The sequence below is a fragment of the Equus przewalskii genome, chromosome 13 (genome assembly GCF_037783145.1).
Source record: "Equus przewalskii isolate Varuska chromosome 13, EquPr2, whole genome shotgun sequence".
In the NCBI taxonomy this organism is placed as follows: domain Eukaryota; kingdom Metazoa; phylum Chordata; class Mammalia; order Perissodactyla; family Equidae; genus Equus; species Equus przewalskii.
Genome location: NC_091843.1, coordinates 1,916,123 through 1,943,020, shown reverse-complemented (window position 1 = coordinate 1,943,020; position 26,898 = coordinate 1,916,123). Strand labels below are relative to the sequence as shown.

General features: G+C 43.7%; 1 protein-coding gene across 2 annotated transcripts in view; it reads left to right on the top strand.

The window, feature by feature from the left end:
* The window catches only part of RUFY1 (RUN and FYVE domain containing 1), a 54,108-nt gene that overhangs the window by 4,820 nt on the left and 22,390 nt on the right, over window positions 1-26,898 (top strand). For both annotated transcript variants that reach the window (XM_070570080.1, XM_008529538.2), the window contains exons 2-8: window positions 3,202-3,375; window positions 4,692-4,809; window positions 9,641-9,742; window positions 11,133-11,256; window positions 21,062-21,123; window positions 23,242-23,307; window positions 25,412-25,481. In XM_070570080.1, the coding sequence (XP_070426181.1) occupies window positions 3,202-3,375; window positions 4,692-4,809; window positions 9,641-9,742; window positions 11,133-11,256; window positions 21,062-21,123; window positions 23,242-23,307; window positions 25,412-25,481 (716 nt within the window). The remainder of the gene's footprint in view (window positions 1-3,201; window positions 3,376-4,691; window positions 4,810-9,640; window positions 9,743-11,132; window positions 11,257-21,061; window positions 21,124-23,241; window positions 23,308-25,411; window positions 25,482-26,898) is intronic.

Below are 26,898 nucleotides of genomic sequence, written 5' to 3'. Positions count from 1 at the left end.
ACATTTTCTGGTCTATTGTAAATATTGACTTGTTAAAATAAAACGTACATCATTCTTTTAAGTGTAGCAAGTGGTATATAAATACCTTAATGATTTGATAAGCACTACTATCCATCTTAAAAATAAATAACGTTATTTAATATTTGAAAATTTTACATTTTTCCCTTTTATTCCTTGAACTTGAATTTCCATTCCACCCCATATGTTTTAAAATTTCTTATTGGTCATCCTATCATGTCTCAGCAAAAAGTATGTAAATAAATTAAAATTTAATAAATTTTTCTTTTTTTTTTAAAGATTGGCACCTGAGCTAACAACCGTTGCCAATCTTTTTTTTTTCTGCTTTATCTCCCCAAACCCCCCCATACGTAGTTGTATATCTTAGTTGTGGGTCCTTTCCAGCTGTGGCATGTGGGACACCGCCTCAACGTGACCTGACGAGCAGTGCCATGTCCGCGCCCAGGATCAGGATCCGAACCCTGGGCCGCCCCCGCGGAGAGCACAAACTTAACCACTCGGCCCCGGGGCCGGCCCCTAATAAATTTTTCTTGTGACTAAAGCTCTAAGTGTATAGAAATTTTTTCTTTTGAAATGAATTACCATTAAAATCATTAGTAGTGCTAAGTTGATAAAAGGAATATAATTTTTATAAATAATTATACATAAATTTTTCTTGGAGTTGCTTCTCTTAATGAGCTGAATCGTAGGTGAATATATATGATTTATGATAAAATGTGATAGGACTCAGCATCAATTTTATTCCTATTTTTTGGTTTTTTATAGATGGGATCCCTGAGAAACCTGGTTCATATAAATAAATAGAAATGGACAGTTTTGTTATAGTAATATTGCTGAAGTCTTTGAACTCCAAGTTATATGCCCCAAATCACACCGATCTAATATCAAAAATTATATTTTTGTTCAAAGCAGATGAAAATCACCTGACTAGCAAAAGGATGCAACCTAGTCCTATTAATTCCTCAACCTCTGGGAAGCTCCCCAAAAAGGCTTGACCAAGACTTATCAAATGATAATAATACTTGTAATTATTTCAGTTAGTCATCTTGTTTAACCCAGAACACTCAAAATGGTTGGAGACATCTAAATATTGCTTGTTTCATTACTCCTTTGCCAATACAATCTTTTTTGACAAAAAGACTTAGTTTACATGTACTTCAAATCCATTTCCATCAAAAACTTGGACTACAGTCTTGGCTCATTTAATTTACGGAAGCTCCATCAAGTTAATGGCACATCCTAGGGAGGAGTGTTGAGACTAGCTGAAAATAATTGCATATATGTATATTGCGGGGGCTGGGGGGAGTTTAACTTTCTAAATTCAGGATACCCAGCAGAGGGCTAGAAACCGCCCCCTCCCCAGGCCAGTCTCCTTAACTAAGCGCAGTAAAGCGGCGGGAGACGGGAGCGCTTCCTAGCTTTGGCGACTTGATCATCGTCTAAGGAGGCTCTGTCCCCCCGCGTGGCCTTGCTGCACCCCAGGCCCGTGCGTCCGGACGAAGGTCCGAGGGAGTTGTGAACTGCCCGTCCTCTGTGGAGCGGAGAGAGTGTCCGTGAAACTTGCGGATCTGGAAATCGATTTTCTGAAAACATCTGGGCCTGCCTCGCCCTGGGCAAGGCTTCCTGGGTGTGTATTCCGATTCACAGACCTCTAGCTGATAGACCTGGGCTCCGTGTCTTCTTTAAAGGTGAATTTACAAATTGCTTCTGTTGTTACTGAGACCAGTAACCAGAAACCCTGTTCAGGCTTTCTCCCTCTTGATGAGGTTTTGCAATTTTTATTTCCAATGCCAATCATCGATTTCATTCGAGTTTGCAAATTTATAAATATAATACATAGGGTTCTCTCCAAATTTAAAAATAATTATATCACCCCCATTCAAATGCTTTAATTAACCCATTTTTCTCTCTCCACAACCAAGATGAAATGTTTAGGCCGGTCTTTCTTTCCCAGCTGCACTCTTCTTGGGTTTTGCTGACAGAATTTAGAAGTTTTAGTCCCAGATAGTCTCAAATCTCAATAATATTTACTTAATACCTTTTATAATTTATAATAATAAATTCATAGTCAAGATATCATTATTTTCTATTTCGCTATGTCTGTGTGTGTACATGTATGTGCTGTCGGCCCTCCGTATCCGCCGGTTTCCCAAGATCCGGGCTTGGTTCAATCCCCGGATGTGAAACCCGCGGACGTGGGGGCTGGGGGGCCGCCTGTGTTCAGTGAACCACAGCGGTTCAAAGGAGGGGCTTGAGCATCTGCGGATTTTGTGTCCGCGGGGGTTCTGGAAGCAATCCCCCACGGACACTGCGGGATGACTGTATGCTCTTTTAATATTTGTACGTCCATATTAATTAATGCCCAGGAAATAAAACGGGTAAACAAAGGATTCATATTCCAGAATATACATGTCAAGACAAAGGCAAACAATCCAACATGAAAGTTCCAAGACTTAGCAGGCAGTTCGCAGAAGAACTCCTAGGGCACGACAGCTCGGACAGCCGCTCTCCTGGGCGGCCGCGCCCGGCCCTGCACCGCTCGTCTCCGGGGCGCCGGCTTCGTCTCAGGCCTCCGGCGCTGACCGCGGACGGACGTGCTTATTCTCCAGGCGACAAGACCAGTGGAACTGACGCGGAAGGCGGCCGAGGTCACGTATCCTAACGGCCTTCCGTACCAGGTGTGCAACTCGTACCTGCCCGCCACCTGTGGCCGAAGGACAGGCAGCGGCGAGGCCCGCCGGGGCCGCGCTGCACGCAAGAGCGGGCTCCGGCCGCCTGCCGCCCCGACGTGGGCGTGGCCTCGAGCGCGGCTCGCCCAATAGGGATGGCGGGGGCGGGGCGCTCCTCCGCGCCCTCTAGTCTGGGCGGAGCTTCCCGGCGTTTGCCCCCTTCCATTGGCCGAAAACAGAACACGAGGGCCGTCGCCCTAGCAACGCGCGCAGCTGCCCGAGAGGGGCCTCTCGAGCCTGACCACAGGCCCCGCCGTCCAGGTGTGGCCGAGACCTCAGGGGATTGGGGGCCGGGCGACTGCGAACGTCAGCGGTCCGGCCGCCGGCAAGTCCGCGCTGCGAGCGGCCCGCCTGGCTCTGCCGGCGCGGCCTCCCTCCCTTGCCCGGCGTCCACCTCCTCACCCCGGACTACGCTGAGTCCACTCACGCGGCTGTTCCTGCCTCTGCCCCGCAGCTTCCAAGTGCCAGATGATGGAGGAGCGGGCCAACCTGGTGCACATGATGAAGCTCAGCATCAAGGTCTTGCTGCAGTCGGCCCTGAGTCTGGGCCGCAGCCTGGACGCGGACCATGCCCCCTTGCAGCAGTTCTTTGTGGTGATGGAGCACTGTCTCAAACACGGGCTGAAAGGTGAGCCTGCGGGGCGCTCGGGCGCGCAAATGGGGCTGGCTGTTTGCTCGCCTTTATTCCTCAGTGCCAGACATTGTTCCGAGCGCTAGATAACAGCTGTACACAAACAAACGAGGGACCTGCCCACAACTGGCGACCCTCCAGGGCGGCGCCGTCCAACGGACTTGCCGTCTAAGCCACATGTGCGATGTTTAACGTGTCGGTAGCCACATTAGAAAAAGTAATAAACAGGTGAAATAATTTAATAATATATTTTATCGAACCCAGTATATCCAAAATAGTATTTTGACACATAATTAGTATTAAAAGCCTTATTAATGAGATATTTTACATTCTTTTTATACTGAGGCTTAAAAATTCACTGTGTTTTACACTCCCCATCTCAGTTGCACTAGCTACCTTTCAAGTGCTCAGTAGCACGTGTGGCTAGTGAGTGCCTCGGACAGCACAGTTCTAGAGGAGAAGGCAGACAGTAAACTCAGAAACAAACAAACATAATTACACAGTGCTACAAATTCCAGGAAGCAAAATGCGTTAAATGATAGAGAATCAAGGAAGAAGCTTTTCAGCTAGCGTGAGAGGGGAAGGTCTTTCTGGGGAGGTGAAATATGGGCTGAGACCTAAAGGAGAAGAAAGAGTCAGGCAGGCAAAGATCTGAGGCAAGAGCATTCCTAGCAAAAAAAAAAAAACAGGTGCAAAGGTCCTGAGTGGGACCAACCTTGGTTTGAGGAAAACACCAGGTACCTGAAAGGGAGGCGCTGAGGTCAGGGAAGTGGGGCAGCTGGACGGTGTAGGCCTTTATAGGTCAGGTGAGGAGCTGGATTTGATTCTGAGTGTATTTGGAGGATATTAAGCAAGGGAATAACGTGACCTGACTTACACTTTTAACAAAACTTCCAGTTGTGGAAAACAGATTGTAAAGTTGGGGCGGTGACAATATTAGGAGCAGGGAGACCCATCAGGAGATTATTGCAGCAGTTCAGATGAGGGGTGGTGGCTATGATTTGAAATCAAGCCTTGATTTGGGCATCAGGTAGGAGGGGAAAAGGGGAAGGATTTCATAGGTGATTATTAGAGGCACGTTTTTTATTTTATGGGTGATAATTACTTGGAGAAAGAGCATAGTAGGTATATCAGAGAAACCCTGTCACCAGAGGAAGGGAGAGCTAACCTGTGACTTGGCTTCTCCCGGTCCCAAGACTAAATCAAGAGGATTAAGCGGTGGAGCTCTGCTTTTGGCTTTTGGGGGAGACTGTGGGCCCCGAACACATTCTGCAACCTGTTCTTATGAATAACACTTCTGTTTTCCCTTTTAGTTAAGAAGAGTTTTATTGGCCAAAACAAATCTTTCTTTGGTCCTTTGGAGCTGGTGGAGAAACTCTGTCCAGAAGCAACAGATATAGCCACTAGTGTCAGAAATCTGCCAGAATTAAAGTGAGTGAGTAGTAGTTATATTGATTTGATGTTTAAAAAAACTCCTTTGTGGGGCCGGCCCAGTGGAGCAGTGGTTAAGTTTGCACGTTCCGCTTCTCAGCGGCCTGGGGTTCACCGGTTCGGATCCCGGGTGCGGACATGGCACCGCTTGGCAAGCCATGCTGTGGTAGGCATTCCACATATAAATTAGAGGAAGATGGGCACAGATGTTAGCTCAGGGCCAGGCTTCCTTGGCAAAAAGAGGAGGACTGGCAGTAGTTAGCTCAGGGCTAGTCTTCCTCAAAAAAAAACACAAAACTCCTTTGTACTTACCAATTTCTCAATTCCTTGCTGATAAAACATTTTCTAATTTAGAACAAACTGTAGCGTGAGCCACACTCAGACTTTCGTCCCAGCTCTGCTGCTCATAATTCACATGATCTGGAGCAAGATGTGCCCCTCTCTGAGCCTCAGTTTTCTTTAAAATGGGGCCAGTGATTCCTGCTTGCCACACAAGATCACCTAGTTTGAAAAGGTGTTGTCGTCACCCAAGGAGCATTTCTAGGAGGAAAAGGAGTCATTGTCCTGGAATCACTGCTTTGCCTAATCTGGACAGTTTTCTGCATACAGTGTGGACCAGATTTTAGATTCCTGGACAAGGGGCATTTGTGAATAGGCTGAGACTAACGAATCCTTTGTCATGTCTGGGTTCACCCTTGGGATCCCTGTGCATAGGCTCAGAATCAAAAACTGAACAAAACACAAACAAGGCGTCCTTATAGAATCTGGTATTTAGAAGGGGCCCTAGAGATCCCTGGGCTGATGAGAAAGAGCCACCTCAGTCTCCCACAGCGGGCTCAGCTATGCAGCTTCTGTTTCATGCATTTTCAGAACATAATAGTCACCACCATTTACGAAGGGCCTGCCTCATGCTAGACACAGTGCTAAGGACATTTCATCATCTCCCTTAATCCTCCACAACAAGCCTGTAAGAGAGCTGTAGGTGCCTCCACCTGCAGGTGTGGGAACTGAGACTTGAGGGTGGGGAAGTGATTTACCTCAGCAAGGAGGGCTGGAGCCAGGAACAGGGCACAGGTCTCTTGGACTCTGAGACCCTCCAAATCCTACTCCACTCCATTGCTGCCGAGCCCCATGCATTCCTCTCAAGATGGGACTGAAGTCTCTGTCCCTGCCCCTAGGCTCCCAGCCCTCTGGGCCTCTTCTGCTCGTGACAACCTTTCAGATCTTCACTTGGTGGCTCTCAGTAGCTGGTGCCACCCCCCGCCCCACCACATTTCTACAGTTTGTTCTCTGGGGGAGGGATGCCCATCCCCTTTGACTAGCTCACGCCCGCAAGAGTACAGCTCCTAGACCAAGTGTCCTAGTGTGTTCTTTTTTTTTTTAAGATTTTATTTTTCCTTTTTCTCCCCAAAGTCCCCCAGTACATAGTTGTATATTTTTAGTTGTGGGTCCTTCTAGTTGTGGCATGCAGGATGCCGCCGCAGCATGGCCTGATGAGCGGTGCCATGTCCGTGCCCAGGATCCAAACGAGCAAAACCCTGGGCCGCCGAAGCAGAGCGTGAGAACTTAGCCACTCGGCACGGGGCCGGCCCCCTCCCAGTGTGTTCTGACTGGAGTGGAGCAGGGCTGTCCCTCCCCCTTTCCGATGATGCACGGGAGGCATTTTTGAAGTCTTGTTATGCTAACTCAGAGCTCACTGTCTCCTATGCCCACTACCTCTGTTTCCTCATTACCCCTGTGGATACTTAACAAGTGACAAGCTTAAACGGCAAAACCCTCCCTGTCCGCAGGAAGGGAAGTACCTGTGGCTCCCTCTCTGGGCGCCTTGCGAGGAGCGGCTTCACCAGCCAGCTGGGAGAAGACTGCTGCTTTGCTCCATAAAGAGCTGCAGTATTTTTACTGTTTCATTAAATAGTAACCAAGGTTCTAAAATGTCGACAGTATTTTGGAAGTTATGACCCGTGTTTTTTGGGGGAAGAGAATGGTTTACTCTAAGGTATTTTGAAAGTCACAGGATGAATTTTGCATCCTGAGAATCTCGCTAGAGTTTAATTCTCTTGTCTAAGTGAGATAAAAAATATCTTTTACAATATGGCCTATCACCCAAAATTTCTCATTGTTTTCATGTCCTGGTTTGTCATTGAACATACCTCTTCAACGAGGTATACCCATCCTACATATTAGCACTTAGAGATGAGGCTTCTCTCTCTTCTTTGAAAATTAAAAATAATCTTTAATTCTTATTACCTAATTTTTAATTAGAAAATAAAAAACAAGCAAAAAAATGCTTCCATTAGTCCACTACTCAGGAAGAATCCCTACAATTAATATCTTGGTCAGTATCCTTCCAGATCTTTCGATGCTACCCCAGACTCCTCGGCTCTCCGTAACAGAAATCAAGGAGCGGCCCCACCACAGCCTCAGGCTCTCTGGGGCTCACGCTGAGCACAGGGACACTGCACAGGACACGCGTCTCTCTGGCTGCTCCCCAAAGGGGTCGTCCTGCGCCTTTGACGGGGGAGGGGAGCTGCCCGGCGTCTCCAGTCCCCTCGGAGGCGTTGCGCTTCCCTCCCCCTGGTGGTGTCCCCCTCGCAGGTCCCCACCGGGCGGTGGTCCCTGCACCTGCCCAGCAGGTCCAGCGGGGCGGGGTTGCGCGCTCACTGCGCCGCCCCAGGAAGGCCGGAGAGGGGTCCCCCGAGGCTTGTGCGCATGCGGGAGTCGGCTGCTCCTGGCGGGAGCTGTGCTGTTGGAAGGCTGTTTGTCTGGGCTGCAGGAGTGGCAGGGCGGGGAGGTGCCGGCCTGGTGGTCAAGGGGCGGGGGCTGAGTCCCGTGCCTGTTCTGGCTCCCTTTCAATGCATAGACAAATAGGTAAGATTCTATTTTTGTTCTCACTCCCCCATGGCATCATATTGCACTCACCTTGTGAAGGGCGGTTTGACAGATGCACCAAAATCACCAATGCTTCTACCCTCTGACCCAGCAATCCCACTTCTAGTCCTTTTGCCCTAGAGTACTAACGCGTGAAAATGACACATGTACAGAATTATCTATTGCAGCATTATTTGTAACAGCAGAAGATTAGAAACAGCCTGGGTAGCAGCCAGCTAAATAAAATATGATGCAGTCCAATAATGAAACACTTTAAAGCTGTAAAAAACAAATGAGAAATACCCTGTATATAGAAAGATAATCAAGAATACGTACTCGGTGAAATAAACAAGTTGGAGAACAGCATGTATAACTTGTTAATTTTTTTGTAAAAGGGGCAGAAAAATAAGAATTTATATTTGTACTTGTTTTCACATGCATAAAAATGTTTTGGAAGTGAACCTAAACTATGAACAGTGTATTAATGTATGGGGAGAGGGAACAGGGAAAAGATTATTAAACCATACATAATGTTTTGTAGGCTTTTTTCCATTTAATATTAGATTTTAAGCCTCTTTCCATATCAAATATTCATCCGTGACATCATTTTTTTTTTTTTTTTTTTTTTTTTTTATTAATGTTATGATAGATTACAACCTTGTGAGATTTCCGTGACATCATTTTTGAAGTGGTCACATAGGTTTTGTGGTTGTCTGCAAATTCTCATTATCCAGACAGTGCAGTGGTGACCGCCCCCAAACATGCATCCTAAAATTATTTCCTTAGGAATATTACTAGACGTAAAATTGCCTGCTGGAGAGTTCTTCCAGTTTACACTCCCACCGAGTTGCACGTGTCAGTGTCCTTGTTTCACCTCATTGCCAACATTAAATATCTTTTTCCTACTTTATTTCGTGTCCTTTTTACTCTGTAACATCATTTATTGGGGGGAGGGGGCATGTTCCAAAGCCTTGGTGAAGTGCGGTTAACCCTCCTGGACCCAGCCCTGGAACCCCCAGGGCCCAGCGAGGCCTGCAGCCCTGGGCTCCCTCTGAGGCCGATGAGGCGGCAGTGCCTCCGGGCTGTCCGGGAGGGTGCAGGTGACTGCTCTGCCTAGAACCGTCTTTTTCCGTAAACAGTGTTGGGTCTACAGCTGGGAGGCTTTTTTCCCCTCCCCAAAGCTCCACTACCTAGCTGTATATTCTAGTTGTAAGCCCTTCCAGTTCTTCTCTGAGCTGCGGCTCCAGCAGGCTGCCCACAGACGAGGGTGAGGTTGGGCGACTGGAGCGGCCCCGGCCGCCGCAGCGCAGCGCGCCTGACTTTACCTACTAGGCTGTCAGGATTGGCTCTTTTATTCACTTCTGATTTTCACAGCAGGCCTTTTCAAAATTGACCTGTGAGATCGGTTGCACGACAATGTAAATGTACTTAACACTACTGACCTGTACGCTTAAAAAGGTAAATTTTATGTGCATTTTACCACAATTAAAAATAAAATTACACTTTTGAGCTAATGCCTTAGAAATCTTGTGAGACTTCAACACTTTAACAAGCACTATGTTCTGTATATTAGTCTTTTGAAAGAATGTGTATCCATTATACAAATCTAATCTGATATATACTGGCTCCCTGTGAAATTTTATGAGTATATGCAAAGTTTTGTCTAATTGTATTTGTTCCAGAAATCAGATTTTTGTGGCTTAAGATTTTTTTCCTTTTTTTGTGGGGAAAAGAAACTCATGCGCATGATACAGAATTGAAACAACCCAAAGGAAGGCAGTGAGCTGTTTTCTCAGCCTTCCCAGGCGGGGGCACCCCTCCCACTCCGAAAGCAGCTGTTCTTAGCGCACTCTGCAGTCACAAGCATGCGTGTGTGTGAGCCTGTGTATCTCTTTGGCTAAATCGAGTTTTTTTCTTTGTTATTTGTTGTTACACCATCAGTTTGCTTCTGTTTGAATTCTAGGACGGCTGCAGGAAGAGGCCGAGCTTGGCTTTATCTTGCTCTTATGCAAAAGAAACTGGCAGACTATCTGAAGGTGCTGATAGACAGTAAACATCTCTTAAGGTATTTTGTCACTTGTCTTTGCTTGTCTTTTGCTTTGTAAATAGTTAGAACACACTTCTGTAGATGATTTTGAGTTAAAACAAGAGTGTGTGATGTACACAGCTGTTAGTCAAATTATTACTAATCGTAAATATTCTGTGGCTTGGTTTTAAAACAGCAGCATTTCATTTTTTGAGAATTGATATCTGCAAGTCATTTATGAATGAAGAGTCATATTACTTTTCATTTTGAAAAGTCGTCTTGAAGATAATTCTTCAAAAATGCCTATGATTAGGGACCTGACTGGCTACTCCATTAAGTTTCAGCACACTGGTGTTATTAGCTCGGATAATAACCAAAAAAATGACTTTAGAACTAGATACAGTGGCAATTTTAAAGTATAAAACCCTGCTTTGGACAAGAGAATATATGTGTGTTATCTATTTTAGGATTCCATATCCAGTTTGTAAAATTTTATATCTCTTAATAAAAACTAACTGGCCATCTCTGAAATTTATGACTGGTTCATTTTTGATATTTATAACAATATAGGCAAAAATAATCATTATAAAAGGCATTTTCTCTAGAATATGACAATTTATAAGGGAAGAATCTCTCTAGAGCCAGTTCTCTTGTCTAATAGAGAGAAAATGTCTTTTACGGTATGGCCTGTCATCCAGAATTTTTCATGTTTTCAAGTCATGGCTTATTGTTAAACATCTTTACATGATAAATGCTGATTTCAAATATTTCATGTACTCTGTACTTTGAATGCAGTTATACTGAGTAACTTTACAATACAGATTTTGTTCTAATGAGCTAATTCTTTAATAAGTTCTCGTGCACTCACACGCACATAATGGTAAATTAGCAAATCGTTGGTGATCAGAAGCAGTGATAGACAGAGGATGGAACCCTGCTGCAAACGGCTGAGGTGACTGGGAGACAAGGAAGTAACAGCAGCCAGGGTTATGTGGTTTATTCTTGGATGTGGAGGCTGTGCGGTTCCGCTTCCTATTGATATGAGTGTACTTCTACACAGCAGTAGTTCGCAGCAACACAGAAGGAGCCAGGGGACGGGAGGGGCCGAGTGATGGTCAGGAACACAGGAGCCAAGAGGAGATGAGAAAGACTAGGGTCCAGGGTCCAAACGGAAGAGTTCGCCTTAGACAGGAGTTGGGAGGAGCCCATACTAAGCCACAGGGAGAGAGGAGAGGCCAGAGAAGAAATAGCAGCACTTGAAGCAAGAGAGGGAAATGAAAGACAGGAGATTCACACGAGGGAGCTTCTGGCTCCTGGTGAGGTTGGAAGCCAGGCCATCAGCTGAGAGGTGAAAAGGCAGGGCAGGTGGGGGCGAAGGGGTGATAAAGGTATTTCTGAGCAGCTCCCCTGGCCTGTCAATCTCTTTCAGTGAGTTTTATGAGCCAGACGCATTAATGATGGAGGAAGAAGGGATGGTGATCGTTGGTCTGCTGGTGGGACTCAATGTTCTTGATGCCAATCTCTGCTTAAAAGGAGAAGACTTGGATTCTCAGGTAAAATGGGAATTTTGGCCCTAGATGGAATGCCTTCCTTAGGCCAGGGGTTTTACGTAAGATCTACAGACATGTGCTGAACCTAAGAAAGGGACAAATGGCAACGGGCCCTCTGATAGGGGGCTGTGCAAGGTGCCATGCTAGGCCAGAGGGAGAAGCAACCAGGGAAGGTCGCAAGGAAGGGTGAAGAAATAGCTTGGTCAAAAGGCACAGAGGCACACACAAAAAGCACAGTATGTTTGGGAACAGGAAACAGATCTCTGTGGCTGCAACACAGGGTCCTCGATGAGTAAGGTGAAAATAGAGGCTGGGCCCGGGTGTTAGGCCATCAATGCCATGCTAAAGGGTTCAGCTTTCGTCCCTGGAGCTTTGGGAAGCAATTGGAAGTTTTTCAGCAGTACACTGAGATGATCAGGCCTGGGTTTGAGAAAGATCAATCTAGCAACCATCCAGTAGCAACTCATCTACTTCTAACCATGAGTTGGAAATGGGCAAGAACTGAGACAGCAAAAACATTGAGCAGACAAGTCTAGAAGTCCCCAAAGGCTGGATGGGGTTGGGAAGATAGAGTTAGGACACATTTGGGAAGTCAGGTTGATAAAAGGAGATACAAACGAAAGTTGTCAGTAAGGCGCAAAGCGTCCTGTGGAGTGAGACAGCCCTCTAGGGGTAGCCTTTCCCCCTGCATGGGAGCCGGTGACCAGGGCTGAGGTCTAAACTCCTGGTGGCAGGATTGTAAATGTCTGAGGAGGACAGACCCCCTGACCCATCCTCACTTCCACCCCTCTCCATGGCACCTGTGGCTGTGGCTAGGCCGCTGCCAGGCCTTCTTCCCGCCATGTTTGGATCTGAAGAATCTAAAGCTTCCTCAATACTTCTGTGCCCAGGTCACCTTTTTTTTTTTTTTTTTTTTTGGTAACCTCTCCTCCCATTTTTTTTCAAAGTTTTGTTGTTTTTGCATGTTGAAAAATTTTCAAAAAGTACAGAGAAGGATTTTTAAAAAGAAACAAAATATCACACACAATCCCATTACTCAGAGACAGAGAATTCAGTGTCATGATTGGGTATGTATTCTTCCAGCACACGAATAAGGGGGGGCGGGGAGTGTATTTATTTTAGAGAGCAAGAGATTTGCAGATTTCTTTTTTATTTAACCAAAATATGATTATTCCAAGCACAGCATTTTGTAATTTTTTTAATTTAACAATATGTCCCATATAGCTCTCAATGTCAATAGAGATGTAAACCGCTTCAAATGCATACTGTTCCATGTGATGAATGATGAATGATGAACTTTATTTAATCAACACTTATGAACTTAGGTTGTTTCTCTCTGATAAGAGCAATATTATAGACGTCCTCATACCTCTTTGTACTCTTGTCTGTTCATTTCCCTAGGATAAATTTGGGGCTAGCAGTGTCAAAGTATACACATTCTACATGAGTGTTGTGATGATATGATGAGCGTTCTTGGCCTTTTTCAATCTGATAAACAAAACAGCTCTTCATCTCAAATGTACATTCTCAGGAACTTAAGAGGGGGCAAGGATTTTTTTCATGTTTTAATTTGCCATTGGTCGTTCAGCTTTTGTGATTATCTGTTCACATCCTTTGCCCATTTTTCTGAGTTTTCCATCTTTTTCCACTCCTTTATTATAAATTAAGGTTATTAACCATTTGTCAGAATATTTTGTTATTTTCTTTTCTACTTCCTCAGAGCTAGTTTTCCCTGTAGATTTTTTCTTTTTTTTTTGAGTCAAATTTAATGGACTTTTTCCTTAGGCCTTCTAAGGTGGTATGCTTAGAAGGTCCTTCCCTATCTAAAAATTGACGTCATTTTTAAAATTAAATGTGTATTCTTTACATTTAAATAATCTACCTGTCATTTGTTTTGACATAGTGTGAAGTGGAAATCTAGGTTTCTTTTATAAGTAGTAAACCGGTTTTTTCAATATCACATATTAAATATATTATTTTCCTACTAATTTGAAGCTCCACCTTCATCCTGTGTGCAGTATCCATAGCGCACCGAGGCTCAGACCTGGACTCTGGCTAGTGCCTGGGTCTCTGTGCTCCTTCACCAGCAGCACGGGCCTTTAGTTACTGGAGCCTCAGGGTGTGCTTTTACGCTCTGGTGCTTCACCTCCTACCTGCCTACTTTAGTACACGCCTTTTTCAAATATGGTTAAGGCCGTCCATTCTGCCAGGTGAACTTGAACATCGTTTTGTCAAATTCCAAAATAATAGCTCGATTGGGATTTTTATTAAACAATAGAGGTGGTTGAGCCCTGGTCTCTTTCATCTTCAACACGATGCCTCTCGTACGTCTCCATGAAGTGTGAGTGCTTGCTGTTGATGTCTCGGGGATCCTCTTTCTCTTGTGTTGCAAGTGCTGTTCTAATCTACTTTACTTTGCGTTTTCATTAAAAATGAATGTTGAATGCTATCAAATACCTTTTTTGGCATCTGTTGAAATGTTGTACCCATTCTTAATACATAACTATTATTGAATTAATGCATGGGTTTCCTATAGGGATATTATACCTGCATTCCTAAATAAGCCCCACTTGATCATCGTGCATTATTCCTCTAGTTGACTCCTAGGTTTAATGTATCTGTGGGTTATTTGGAATTTTCGTGTTTCATTTATTAGTGACACTCTTCTGAATTTTCCTTTTGTACACTGTCTGTCACTTTTCAGTGGGAGGATTGTATTAACCTCATAAAATAAGCTGGGTGATGTTCTTCCTTTTCCTGTTTTCTATAGCAGTTTATTAGAACAAAAATTATTTTTTCTCTGAAGGTTTCTTAGAACTCACTGGTATGAAGGCTTCAGCTTTATGGGGTTTTTTGTTTTTTAATTTTTTACTGAGGTCATAATAGTTTAGAACATGGTGAAATTTCCGTTGTACGTTATTATTTGTCAGTCACCATATCAATGTTCCCCTTTACCCCTTTAGCCCACCCCCTACCCCCCTTCCCCTCTGGTAACCACTAAACAGTTCTCTTTGTCCATTTGTTAGTTTATCTTCCACATATGAGTGAAATCATACAGTGTTTGTCTTTCTCTGTCTGGCTTATTTCTCTTAACATAATACTCTCAAGGTCCATCCATATTGTTGCAAATGGGACGATTTTGTCTGTTTTTATGGCTGAGTAGTATTCCCTTGTATATATACATACCACATCTTCTGTATCCATTCATCAATCAGTGGGCACTTGGGTTGCTTCCAGGTCTTGGCTATTGTGACTAGTGCTGCAATGAACATAGGGGTGCGTAAGTCTCTTTGAATTGTTGATTTCAAGCTCTTTGGGTAGATACCCCGTAATAGGATAGCTGGGTCATATAACATTTCTATTTTTAATTTTTTGAGAAATCTCCCTACTGTTTTCCATAGTGGCTGTACCAGTTTGCGTTCCCACCAGCAGGGTATGGGTGGTCCCTTTTCTCCACATCCTCTCCAACATTTGTTATTTTTTGTCTTGGTGATTATAGCCGTTCTAACAGGTGTAAGGTGGTATCTTAGTGTAGTTTTGATTTGCATTTCCCTGATGATGAGTGATGTTGAACATCCTTCCATGTGCGTGTTGGCCATCTGTATATCTTCTTTGTAAAAATGTCTGTTCATATCCTCTGCCCATGTTTTGATCAGGTTGTTTGGTTTTTTGTTATTCAGTTGTGTGAGTTCCTTATATATATGGAGATTAACGCCTTGTCAGATATATGATTTGCAAATACTTTCTCCCAGCTGGTGGGTTGTCTTTTTGTTTTGATCCTAGGTTCTTATGCCTTGCAGAAGCTCTTTAGTCTGATGAAGCACCACTTGTTTCTTTTTTCTTTTGTTTCCCTTACCTAAGTAGACATGGTCTTTGAAAAGATCCTTCTAAGACCAATGTCAAAGAGTGTACTGCCTATATTTTATTCTAGGAGTTTTATGGTTTCAGGTCTTACCATCAAGTCTTTGATCCACTTTGAGTTAGTTTTTGTGTATGGCGAAAGATAATGTTTTAATTTCATTCTTTTGTGTGTGGCTATCCAGTTTTCTTAACACCGTTTTTTTTCTTTTTTCTTTTGGTGAGGAAGATTGGCCCCGAGCTAACATCTTTTGCCAATCTTCTGCTTTTTGCTTGAGGAACATTATCACTGAGCTAACATCTGTGCCAATCTTCATCTATTTTATATGGGATTCCACCACAGCATGGCTTGACAAGTGATGCTAGTTCCACGCCTGGGATCCAAACCTGCAAACCCCAGGCCTCCGAAGCAGAGTGCATGAACTTATCCACTATGCCACCAGGCTGGCCCCCCAACACCATTTATTGAAGAGACTTCCCTTTCTCCATTGTATGTTCTTTGCTCCTTTGTCGAAGATGAGCTCTCCGTAGATGTGTGGTTTTATTTCTGGGCTTTCAGTTGTGTTCCATTGACCTGTGTGCCTATTTTTGTACCAGAACCATGCTATTTTGATCGCTATGGCTTTGTAGTATGTTGTGAAGTCAGGGATTGTGATGCCTCCAGCTTTGTTCTTTTTTCTCAGGATTGCTTTAGCTATTCGGGGTCTTTTTTGGCCCCATGTGAATTGTAGGATTCTTTTTTTTTTTTTTAAACAAGTTCTTTTTTTTTTTTTAATTTTATTTTTTTCCTTTTTCTCCCCAAAGCCCCTGGGTACATAGTTGTATATTCTTAGTTGTGAGTCCTTCCGGTTGTGGCATGTGGGATGCTGCCTCAGTGTAGCTCGATGAGCAGTGCCATGTCCACGCCCAGGATTCGAACTGACGAAACACTGAGCCGCCTGCAGGGGAGCACGCGAACTTAACCACTCGGCCACGGGGCCAGCCCCTGAGTTGTAGGATTCTTTATTCTATTTCTGTGAGGAATGTCGTTGGGATTCTGATTGGGATTGCTTTGAATCTGTAGATTGCTTTGGGTAGTATGGACATTTTAACTGTTTGTTCTTCCAATTCATGTGCATGGAATCTCTTTCCATCTCTTTATGTCGTCATCAATTTCTTTCAATAATGTCTTATAGTTTTCATTGTATAGGTCTTTCACCTCTTTGGTTAAATTTATTCCTAGATATTTTATTCTTTTCGTTGTGATTGTAAATGGGATTGTGTTCTTGAGTTCTCTTTCTGTTAGTTCGTTATTAGAGTATAGAAATGCAACTGATTTTTGTAAGATGACTTTATACCCTGCAACTTTGTCATAGTTATTAATTATTTCTAATAGTTTTCCAATGGATTCTTTAGGGTTTTCCATATATAAAATCATATTGTCTGCAAACAGCAAGAATTTCACTACTTCCTTTCCAATCTGGATTCCTTTTATTCCTTTCCCTTGCCCAACTGCTGTGGCCAAAACCTCCAGTACTATGTTAAGTAAGAATGGTGATAATGGGCATCCTTGTCTTGTTCCTGTTCTCAGAGGGATGGCTTTCAGTTTTCCCCCATAGATTATGATGTTGGCTGTGAGTTTGTCATATATGGCCTTTATTATGTTGAGGCACTTTTATTCTACACCCATTTTATTGAGAGTTTTTATCATAAATGGCTGTTGGGTCTTGTCAAATGCTTTCTCTGTGTCTATTGAGATGATCATGTGGTTTTTATTCCTCATTTTGTTAATGTGGTGTATCATGTTGATTGATTTGTGGATGTTGAACCATCCTTGTCTCTGGAATGAATCCCTCTTGATCATGGTTTATGATCTTTTTAATGTGTTGCTGTATTTGATTTACCAATATTCTGTTGAGGATTTTGGCATCTTTGCTCATCAGCGATATTAGCCTGTAATTTTCCTTCTTTGTGTTGTCCTTCTCAGGCTTTGGTATCAGGGTAATTTGGCCTCATAGAATGTGTTAGGAATTGTTAGATCTTCCTCAACGTTTTGCAATAGTTTGAGAAGGATAGGTATTAAATCTTTGGAGGTTTGGTAGAATTCTCAAGAGAAGCCATCTGGTCCTGGACTTTTAGTTTTTGGGAGGTTTTTCATTACTGTTTCAATCTCTTTATTTGTGATTCATCTATTCAGATTCTCTATTTCTTCTTGATTCAGTCTTGGGAGGTTGTATGAGTCTAAGAATTTATCCATTTCTTCTAGGTTGTCCAATTTGTTGACATACAGTTGTGGTATCTGTTGTAACTTCTCCTTTTTCATTTCTAATTTTATTCATTTGAGCCTTCTCTCTTTTTTTCTTAGTGAGTCTGGCTGAGGGTGTGTCAATTTTGCTTATCTTCTCAAAGAACCAGCTCGGTTTCATTGATCCTTTCTACTGTCTTTTTTATTTCAATTTCATTTATTTCTGCTCTAATTTTTATTGTTTCCCTCCTTCTGCTGACTTTGGGCTTTGTTTGTTCTTCTTTTTCGAATTGTTAGATGTCATTTAAGATTGCTTATTTGAGATTTTTCTTGTTTGTTAAGATGAGCCTGTGTTGCGATGAATTTCCCTCTTAGGACCGCTTTTGCTGCATCCCATATGAGTTGGTATGGTGTATTTTTGTTTTCATTTATTTCACAGGTATTTTTTTATCTCTCCTTTAATTTCTTCAGTGATCCATTGTTTGTTCAGTAGGATGTTATTTAGTCTCCACATCTTTGTCCTTTTCCCAGCTTTTTTCTTGTGGTTGATGTCTAGTTTCATCGCATTATGGTCAGAAAAGATGCTTGATATGATTTCAATCTTCTTAAATTTATTGAGGCTTGCCTTGTTTCCCAACATATGGTCTATCCTTGAGAATGTTCCATGCTCACTTGAGTAGAATATGTATCCTGCTGATTTTGGGTGGAGTGTTCCATATATGTCTGTAGTCCATCTGGTCTAGGTTTAAGGGCACTATTTCCTTGTTGACTTTCTGTCTGGATGATCTATCCATTGATGAAAGTGGGGTGTTGAGGTCCCATACTGTTATTGTGTTGTTGTTAATATCTCCCTTTAGGTTTGTTAATAGTTGCTTTATGTACTTTGGTGCTCCTGTGTTAGGTGCATATATATTTATGAGTGTTATGTCTTCTTGGTGGAGCATCCCTTTTATCATTATATACTGCCCCTCTTTGTCTCTCGTTACCTGTTTTGTCTCGAAGTCTACTTTGATATAAATATGGCAATACCTGCTTTCTTTTGTTTGCTGTTAGCTTGGAGATCATCTTCCATCCCTTCACTCTGAGCCTGTGTTTGTCTCTGGAGCTGAGCTGTGTTTCCTGGAGGCAGCATATTCTTGGGTCTTGTTTTTTAATCCATCCAGCCACTGTGTGTCTTTTGACTGAAGAATTCAATCCGTTTAGGTTTGGGGTGATTATTGATATATGAGAACTTAATGCTTAATGTTCTTTTGCATTCCCTTTGTTTCTCATCCCATGTATTTCGGACTGCCAATTCAGTTAGGTAGTTTGCTGTGATGGTTTTCTTAGTTTTCTCTTTATTTATCATTTGTGTCTCTCTTCTGATTATTTGTTTAGTGGTTACCATTAGGTTTGTATAAAAAATCTTGTAGGTGAGATAGTCCATTTTCTGATGGCCTTTTATTCCCTTAGACTAAGCTGATTCCATCCCTTTCCTCTTCCCTAAGTTGTTATTGTCACAACTTATTTCATCTTGTGTTGTGAGTTTGTGGTTAAAATGACAAGATTATATTTATCTTTGGTGTTTTCCTTCCCTTTATCTTTAATGTTATAATTGTTTGCTAACCTGTTTTGTTAGCTGAAATTTTCTGATTTTGTTTACCTATTTATCTCCTTGTTCAAGGCTTTGTAGCCCCTTTCTTTTTCTTTTCAGGTATGAGGACCTTCTTGAGCATTTCTTGTGGGGGGGCAGTTCTTGTGGCAGTGAACCCCCTTAGCTTTTGTTTATCTGAGAAAAGTTTTATTTCTCCATCATATCTGAAGAATATTTGAGGATATCTGAAGGATATTTTTGCTGGATAGAGTATCCTTGGTTGAAAGTTTTTGAATTTCAGAATTTTGAATATATCATTCCATTCACTCCTAGCCTGTAAGGTTTCTGCTGAGAAATTTACTGAAAGCCTGATAGGGTTTCCTTTGTATGTTATTTTCTTTTGCCTTGCCGCCCTTAGTATTTTTTCTTTGTCATTGACTTTTGCCAGCTTTACTCATATATGCCTTGGAGAAGGTCTTTTTCATTGATATAGCTAGGATATCTGTTGGCTTCTTTCACTTGTATTTCCAGCTTCTTCCCCAGGTTTGGGAAGTTCTCAGCTATTATTTCTTTGAACAAACTTTCTGCTCCATTCTCCTTTCTTCTCCCTCTGGAATACCTGTAATCGTTATGTTGCGTTTTCTAAGTCAGTTGGATGTTTCTCAGAGAATTTCTTTCTTTTTTCTTCTTCTTCTTAGTTCCCTCTCCTCCATCAGAAGCCTTTCTGTATTTCTGTCCTCCAGACTGCTGATTTGCTCCTCCATGATATCAGCTCTATTGTTCAAATAGTCCAGATTCTTTATCTCATCTGTTGTGTTTTTCATCTCCAGCATTTCTGATTAGTTCTTCTTTATAGTTTCAATGTCTTTGGTGAAGGAGTTCTTGATTTCATTGAACTGTCTGTCTTGTAACTCATTGAGGTTTGTTATGATACCTATTTTGAATTCTCTGTCATTTATATTATAACTTTTCATGCCTTCAGGATTGATATCTGGGTGCTTATCATTTTCCTTCTGATCTGGAGAATTAATATATTTTTTCATACTGCTTGATGGTGTGAATTTGTGCCTCCACATAGTGATAGTATCTGTCACAGCTTCTACCTGCTGCCGCTGGGTGGGTGTCAGGACCTATGTATTCTGAGCCTGCCGTGATCTGCAGCTCACTCACACCTGCTGCTTTTCTAACGTATGTGTGGGCACTCTGACTGACCAGCTGGGCTGGAGCATCAGGTGGAGGAGGGGTGCTTTCTTTCACCTGTGCCATCCCAGGGGTCTTCTCGCTCTGCCCTCACTAGCTGCTCTCCTGGGGTGCTAGCTTGATGAAGACACCCTTGCAATAGCTTAGTCACCTCTGTTTGGGGCTTTACCACTGGCTGTGACGGAACTCGGAGAGCAAAGGTGTTCCCCGGAGGGCTGCCCCTACCCCCTTTCCTCTCAGAGCTGCCCACAGTCCAGGGGTTGCTGCCATTCAGGAGGGTGAGGAGATCTCCTTACCTCCTTCCACTCCCTCCATGGGGCCCAGCACCTCCACCTTCAGACATATGGCTGTGTGGGTCTCTCAGACATCTTTTGTGTCATGTGAATGTCCTCTCTTGGTGTAGGAATGTCCTCTTCATTATATCTTTATATTATATATTATATCGGGAGGCATGGAAAGACGCCAGCTGGAGATCAGGCACCCTCCAGATGCTTGCCCGCCCCCCTCCTTAGGGAACAGCAGAGAAAGCCATCAGCACACAAGGGGGAAACACCATCAGCCAGGTGCCAATACCCCCGAGGTGGCAGATGAAGCACTGCAGTCAAGAGACCCAGGTCTCCTTTTTCTTTATTACTTTGTCCCTGAGGAACTTTGCTGCTCTTTGTCAACAACTTGATTATTGAATATATACAGAAAACTAATCTTAACTGGGTGGTAAAATTTCAGAGTGTTCCCTTAAATTCTGATTTTAAGTAAGTTTTTCTTCTAGAAAGTGGTAGGGTTATTTTTCTCTTGGTTGGTTTGTTCAATTTTGCAGAGCTGGTTAGCCTGACTAAATGTTTGTAGGAAAGAGACAGGAATGTAATAAATACCCTGAATTTTAAAGATTGTAAGGCTGTGGAAAGCAGGAAAAGTTATTTTTTATTTAAACCTGTGCGTTTTATGTCCATCAGGTTGGAGTGATCGATTTTTCCCTCTACCTTAAGGATGTGCAAGATCTTGATGGTGGCAAAGAGTAAGTACGCTGCTGTTCTTCATGCTTTTAATGAAATTCTGGCAAAGAATGCTACTTTTGTTTTTTCTTTGTTTGAAATTTCAGTTTTTATTTAGCTGTTATTAATTACAAATGTAACACATTAATATTCCCATTGCTTCGTGAATTAAGCTCTACAGAGCACAGAGTTCAAGTGAAATCCCCCACTTACACTGTCCCCTCATCCCCGTCTTGGTCCTACTCCCACCCCTCCCTCAGAGGAAGCTATTCATGCCTCCACCCAGCCTTTTTTAATGCCTGGCAGGTATGTATTTGCTAGGAGTGTAACTGGCTTTACGGTCTGTTTGAACGTAAGTGGGATGGTATCGTTATACACAGAAGCTGCCCTTGGACTTGATCTTTGATTGTAGTGTGTCTTGGATGTCCTTTCATGCCACGTGTAGCACTCCCTCATCCTTGTGAACGAGAGCAATTTTTTAAAAGAAGTTGTCCTAGAAATAAAAAAGAAAAGAAAAAAAGCAAACAGTGTGTTTTACATGCTACTGTTTGTGTTATGATAAAAAAGACTATACATCCCTATTTAGCTGTTGTTCTTGCATACGCAGGGCCCACTTCTAGAGCAGCACGGAGACCGGAACAGTGGCTGTCTGGGGGAAGAGGACAGAAGGCAGGCTCAGGGGGACGTGTTATGTAAACCCTTGGGTCGTGTTTGAATATTTTACAGCATGCGTCTGTTACCTGCCTTTGAAATGTCTTCCGGACAGGAACTCCTCTGGTCTCAGTGTCCTGGCAGTGCACTTTACCAAGGAGGGGATCAGCAGAACCCCATTAATGCTTCATGTGCCCTAAGTACAAGGATTACACCCACTTGAAACTTAAACAAAAAATATATACGTATATATTTTTTTTAATAGCTTCCCTTTTCTTTTTATTCTCTTTTTTTTCTTTTTTTATTTCCTGGGAAAGATTCAGCCTGAGCTATCATCTGTTGCCAATCTTCCTCTCTTTTTTTTTCTCCCCAAAGCCCCAGTACATAGTTGTATATTGTAGTTGTAGGTCCTTCTAATTCTTGTGTATGAGCCATCACCACAGCACATCTGCTGACAGGTAGTGTGTTCTGTGACTGGGAACTGAACCCAGGCTGCTGAAGTGCGGCATGCCTGACTTTAACCACTAGGCCATAAGGGCTCGCTCCAAAATAGATTTTTAATGTCAAGAAAAACTGGAAATCAACCGATTATCCACCATTCAGGGAATAAGTGAATGAATTATGGAATATCCAAGGTATTCCACACTGTGGCATATTATGCAGACACAAAAAAGAACAAATTTGACCTTCTGGTATGGTAGACTTGGAGGATTCCCACAAGGTGTTGAGTGAGAAAAGTATGGTACTGAGGAGTATACATATCCCGTTTTCTAAACCAGAACAATCCCTGACAGATATCTTACATTGTAACTGTATGTACCACATATACTGTAGACAGATAGATACTGTGACTATATGCACAGAGGCTGCTCAACAGGCCGTCAGTATGGCTTCCTGGGAGGGCCGTGGAAAGGGCAGAACAGGTCAGAGAACATGACTGCAGTGAAGAACAGATCCAGCCTCTGCGGCAGGAACCCGTGTGGAGTGACCCACTTAGGTACAGATGTTCCTCGATGTGTAAAGAAATGGGCGCCTAAGTTTAAAATGTTAAAGACTTTTTTTCACCCAGACTGATCAGCTTTGTGTTCTGAAAAGTCTCGGCTCTCGTTATCTGAGCCAGCCTCCTTACCTTCAGTGTAACAACGGCTGCTTCATCTGCTGCCTGGAGGCTATTGGCACCTGGCTGTTGGTGTTTCCCCCTTGTGTGCTGATGGCTTTCTCTCCCTTCCCTCAGGAGGGGGCCGGGGGCAGACATCTGGAGGGAGCCTGCTCTCCAGCTGGCGTCTTTCCATGCCTCCTGCGGCCCTGGCTGCTCTCTCCCCAACCAGCCTTGCTCCTCTGTTCACTCAGGGCCATGCAGACCTAAGGTCGTCTCTTGGTTTCCTAATCACATTGGTTCTCATCCAAGGTGATTGGAAGGTTAGGGGACAGTGACGAAGTGTTAACCCTGAGTAAAAAGAATTTCTCTCTTTTTGTGTTCTTTTTAAAAGGCACGAGAGAATTACTGATGTCCTTGATCAAAAAAATTACGTGGAAGAACTTAACCGGCACTTGAGGTAGGACCCCCTCCTTTTTCCAGTGTCACAGTTCATTCTCAGCATCCCCAATATTTGTTTCATGGAACTTTTTTGAGTTGCCGTATATTTATGATTAACTTTTTTCCAAACCAAGAAAAAAAATTATCATGCAATGCTCATGTGTACAGACTGGAGAAGTATGATTTCTTGATAAAGAGCTTTCGGAGTCTTCGGCTCTTTGTTTTGTGCAGTTATACAGTTCCGAGAGCCAATAGACGACTCTCCAGCCCTCGCTCCTCGGCCTCATGGGTGGAAATCACTGCCACGGAGGGGCACCATTGCTGCTGGGAGTCAGCACACGCCCCTGAAGGGTGTTGGGGCAGGAGAAAAGGGCTGAAAACCACTGGCTAGACCTTCGAGAGCAGGTCACTAGCATAGCAGCGTCTTTGTCTTGTTTTCCATCTCAGTTGGAAGGCTGCTGCGTGTTCATGACTCGCTAGTCGGTGAGGTGTGGGTGGGGAGTGGGCGGAGATGCTCAGTCTGGTGTGCTTGGGAGACGTTATTCTCTGCCGGAACCCCTTTTAGAGAGGGGTGGGGCACATCAGCAGTGCTGGCCCCAAAAGCCAGTGACAGAGGCGCAGGGCTGGCACGTTCCTCAGAGCGGGCCTGGAGCACGCTGCTCAGAGCTCTGCCCGGGAGCGGTGCTGGCTCTTGCCAGGGGAGAGGGTTTCTTAATTGATTCCTAGTTTGTTGAGACTTTTTATAAGGAGTAGATGTTGAATTTTATCAAATGCCTTTTAGCAGCTGTTAAAGTAGTCATTACTTTTATCTCTTAATCTGTTAATGTGATGTATTTTATTAATGGATTTCTTCATACTGAACCATTCCTATGGCACAGGAATAAACGTAGTTTTAATAATTTAATCGTTCTCTTAACATGTAACCTGACCTGTAATTGCTCTGCAGTTTTTCCCTCTGGCATCACATGCGCGTTGTACAGCTTCACAGAATGAATTAGGGAGCTTTACCTTGTTTCTGTGCCTGGGAACACCCAGTTCGTGAGCATTATTCGCTCCTGGAAAATTTGAAGCTCAAAGCCTGTGTGGAGGCAATACTTCATCAGCTTTCAGTTTTTTCTTGGTGGTTAGTTCATCTAGGTCTTCTCCTATGAGTATATGTCTTTTTTGGAATTTCATTGATATTTTCTAAGTTAGATGGTTGGTATAGAATTGAAAATTGTATACTCTTAAAACTCTTCATTCCCTCCCTCTCTTTTGTTTGGTTCTCTTTTTCATTTTGTGTCATTGTATTTTATTTTCTCCCACCCAGTGCTTGCACCTTGACTCATTAGCCTTGCCGGGTTTGTTTCTTTGTCCTCCTCACTGGCAAAGGCACCAGCTTTTGGCAATAGGGCCCACTGCCCAGAGGGACAGGCCCTGGAGCTGGACCACCTGGCTCGGATCCTGGCTCCTCCTCTAGGGCTGTGACCTTGAGTGAGTCTTTTAGAGCAAAGTTATGGTTCCCTCGTCTGTGACACGGGTTAACAGTAAGATTTACCTCCCAGAATTGCGGGATTACGTGAGTTGATGCGTTTAAAATGCTTGAACAAATCGGGCCTGGCACGTCGCCCAAAAAGAGAGTTCCTACGGTTACTGTTGTGGTGGTTATTATTTTTCATCATCTTCATTAGCTTTTTACATATTTTTCAGTATGAAAGTAGTACATATTTCTTAAAAAATATTTGAAAAATGAGGCAAAGTATTAAAAAGATTTTAAAATCATCTTTGATCCTACTACCCCAAAGTTCCAATATCTTGCTCTGAATATTACTTTAGATGCATGACTCCCAACACGTTTTGCTTCCCATCTATTGTGTTGTGCAAAAAACTATTTTCTTTCCAGTTGGCTAAAAAAGAAGTGGGTAGCATATTTTGGAGAGAAAACGTTGAAAACTTTCTATAAATGACACACACACACGCGCACACGCACCCATGTTTAGAATCCTCATCTCTGAGTTTATTGGAGTCCCTTTGACCCTCCATGTCATACAGGAAATCTAGGAATCTCTATTCTCATTGTTTGTAGGTAGGAAAAACAGTCAGCTTTTATAAGTTCACGTTTATTTAATATTTATTTTCTATAGCTGCACAGTTGGGGATCTTCAAACCAAGATAGATGGCTTGGAAAAGACTAATTCAAAGCTTCAAGAAGAGGTTTGTAACTTACTGAAATTCTTAACATAGAGTGAGCCAAGGTTCCGAGCGGTGGTGTGGTCGGCGTGTCCGACCGGAGCTGCTCGCTGGTAGGAATGGGAATTGCTAACTTGGGTGGAGCTGCAGGCGAGCCGGGTGCTCTCGGAGCTCTGCATCCTCGGCGTGTCTGTGTTCCGCCCTGTCCGGGTCTGCCGTGAGCCAGTGCAGCTGATCTGGAGCCAGTCCTAGGCAACTTAGTTTTTATCTCCTCGCAGTAATCCAGTAGAAGACGAGCCCTCCCTAGAGCCCCAGCCCCTGTGGGAAGGTGCTGCTCTCCTCTTTCCCACCTCCCCTATGGTGTAGTGTGTCCCCCCTGCCGGGAAGGCACAAGCTCTGTGACGAGGTAAAAGTCCCCTAGCCTACCCCTTCTGTGTTTCAGCCTCTCAGGAGTGTGGAACAGTCTCCCCACAGTGTGGTCTTTCTCTGCTTTCTCACTAGGAAGAGAGAGGATGAAAGGACAGGAAGAAGGAGGGCTGAGGCTGAGGAAGACAGCTTGCTGCCAGCTGCCCGGCAGTCTCCTTGGTGGACACATCTTGTCTCCTGTTAGCAGGAGGGGGGTTTCTCAGCCCTTCTGAGGCTTTCCACAGGTAGTGGTCCCTGGCTGCTCTCACTGGGAAGGAAGAGGGCTGTGAGTGGGGCGGAGAGTGCACCCCCTCATGGTGTGCAGGCAGGTTACAGCCGAAAGGAGAGTCACAGAGCACGCCTTTGTAATGAAGGACCCACTTTAAGGCTCACTTTACACCGACTGCTGTCTCCTAAGGGGCCAGCCCTTAACAGCGTTCAGGAGAGGAGCTCAGATTTGTGTGAGGAGCAGGAGATCCAGAGGCGGCATTCGTAGGTGGCATCACAGGGAGCTCGCGTTCACCTGGGGTGGGTGGGCCTTTGGCCTCAGTTTAGGGAAGTAGGTCTTTGAGCCTCACTGTTCTCCTCTCCAAATTGGATGATAATCCATGCTTGACAGTATTGTTGTAAAGATGAAATTAGGTTAATGTCATAGCAGCGTGCCTAACAGCACATGGTGTGTGAAGGCGTTGAGGCATCAGTTGGCTTTACAACAAGCAGGCTCAGTCTGTTCTCCCAGATGAGGCGGGATGCTTTGAGTGAAGGTCTAAGTTAGCTGTTGAAACTGAACAGCTGGGTTATTTTTTCTTCAAAGGCCAATGATTGTAATAGAAATGAGCTATGGAGAAAAGTATCTCTGTCCCCAGAGCGTGCCCTCCACGTCTTCAGAGAGTGGAATGGGGTTAGCTGGTGGCTTTCGCCTGCTGCTTCCCTTGTAGCTCCTAGCAACACCTTTAGAGCCTTGAAGTTTCTTATCTGGGCACAGGAGTTATGTGTAGAAACCCCAGTCCTGCTTCTGAGTCTGAATGGACTTAGA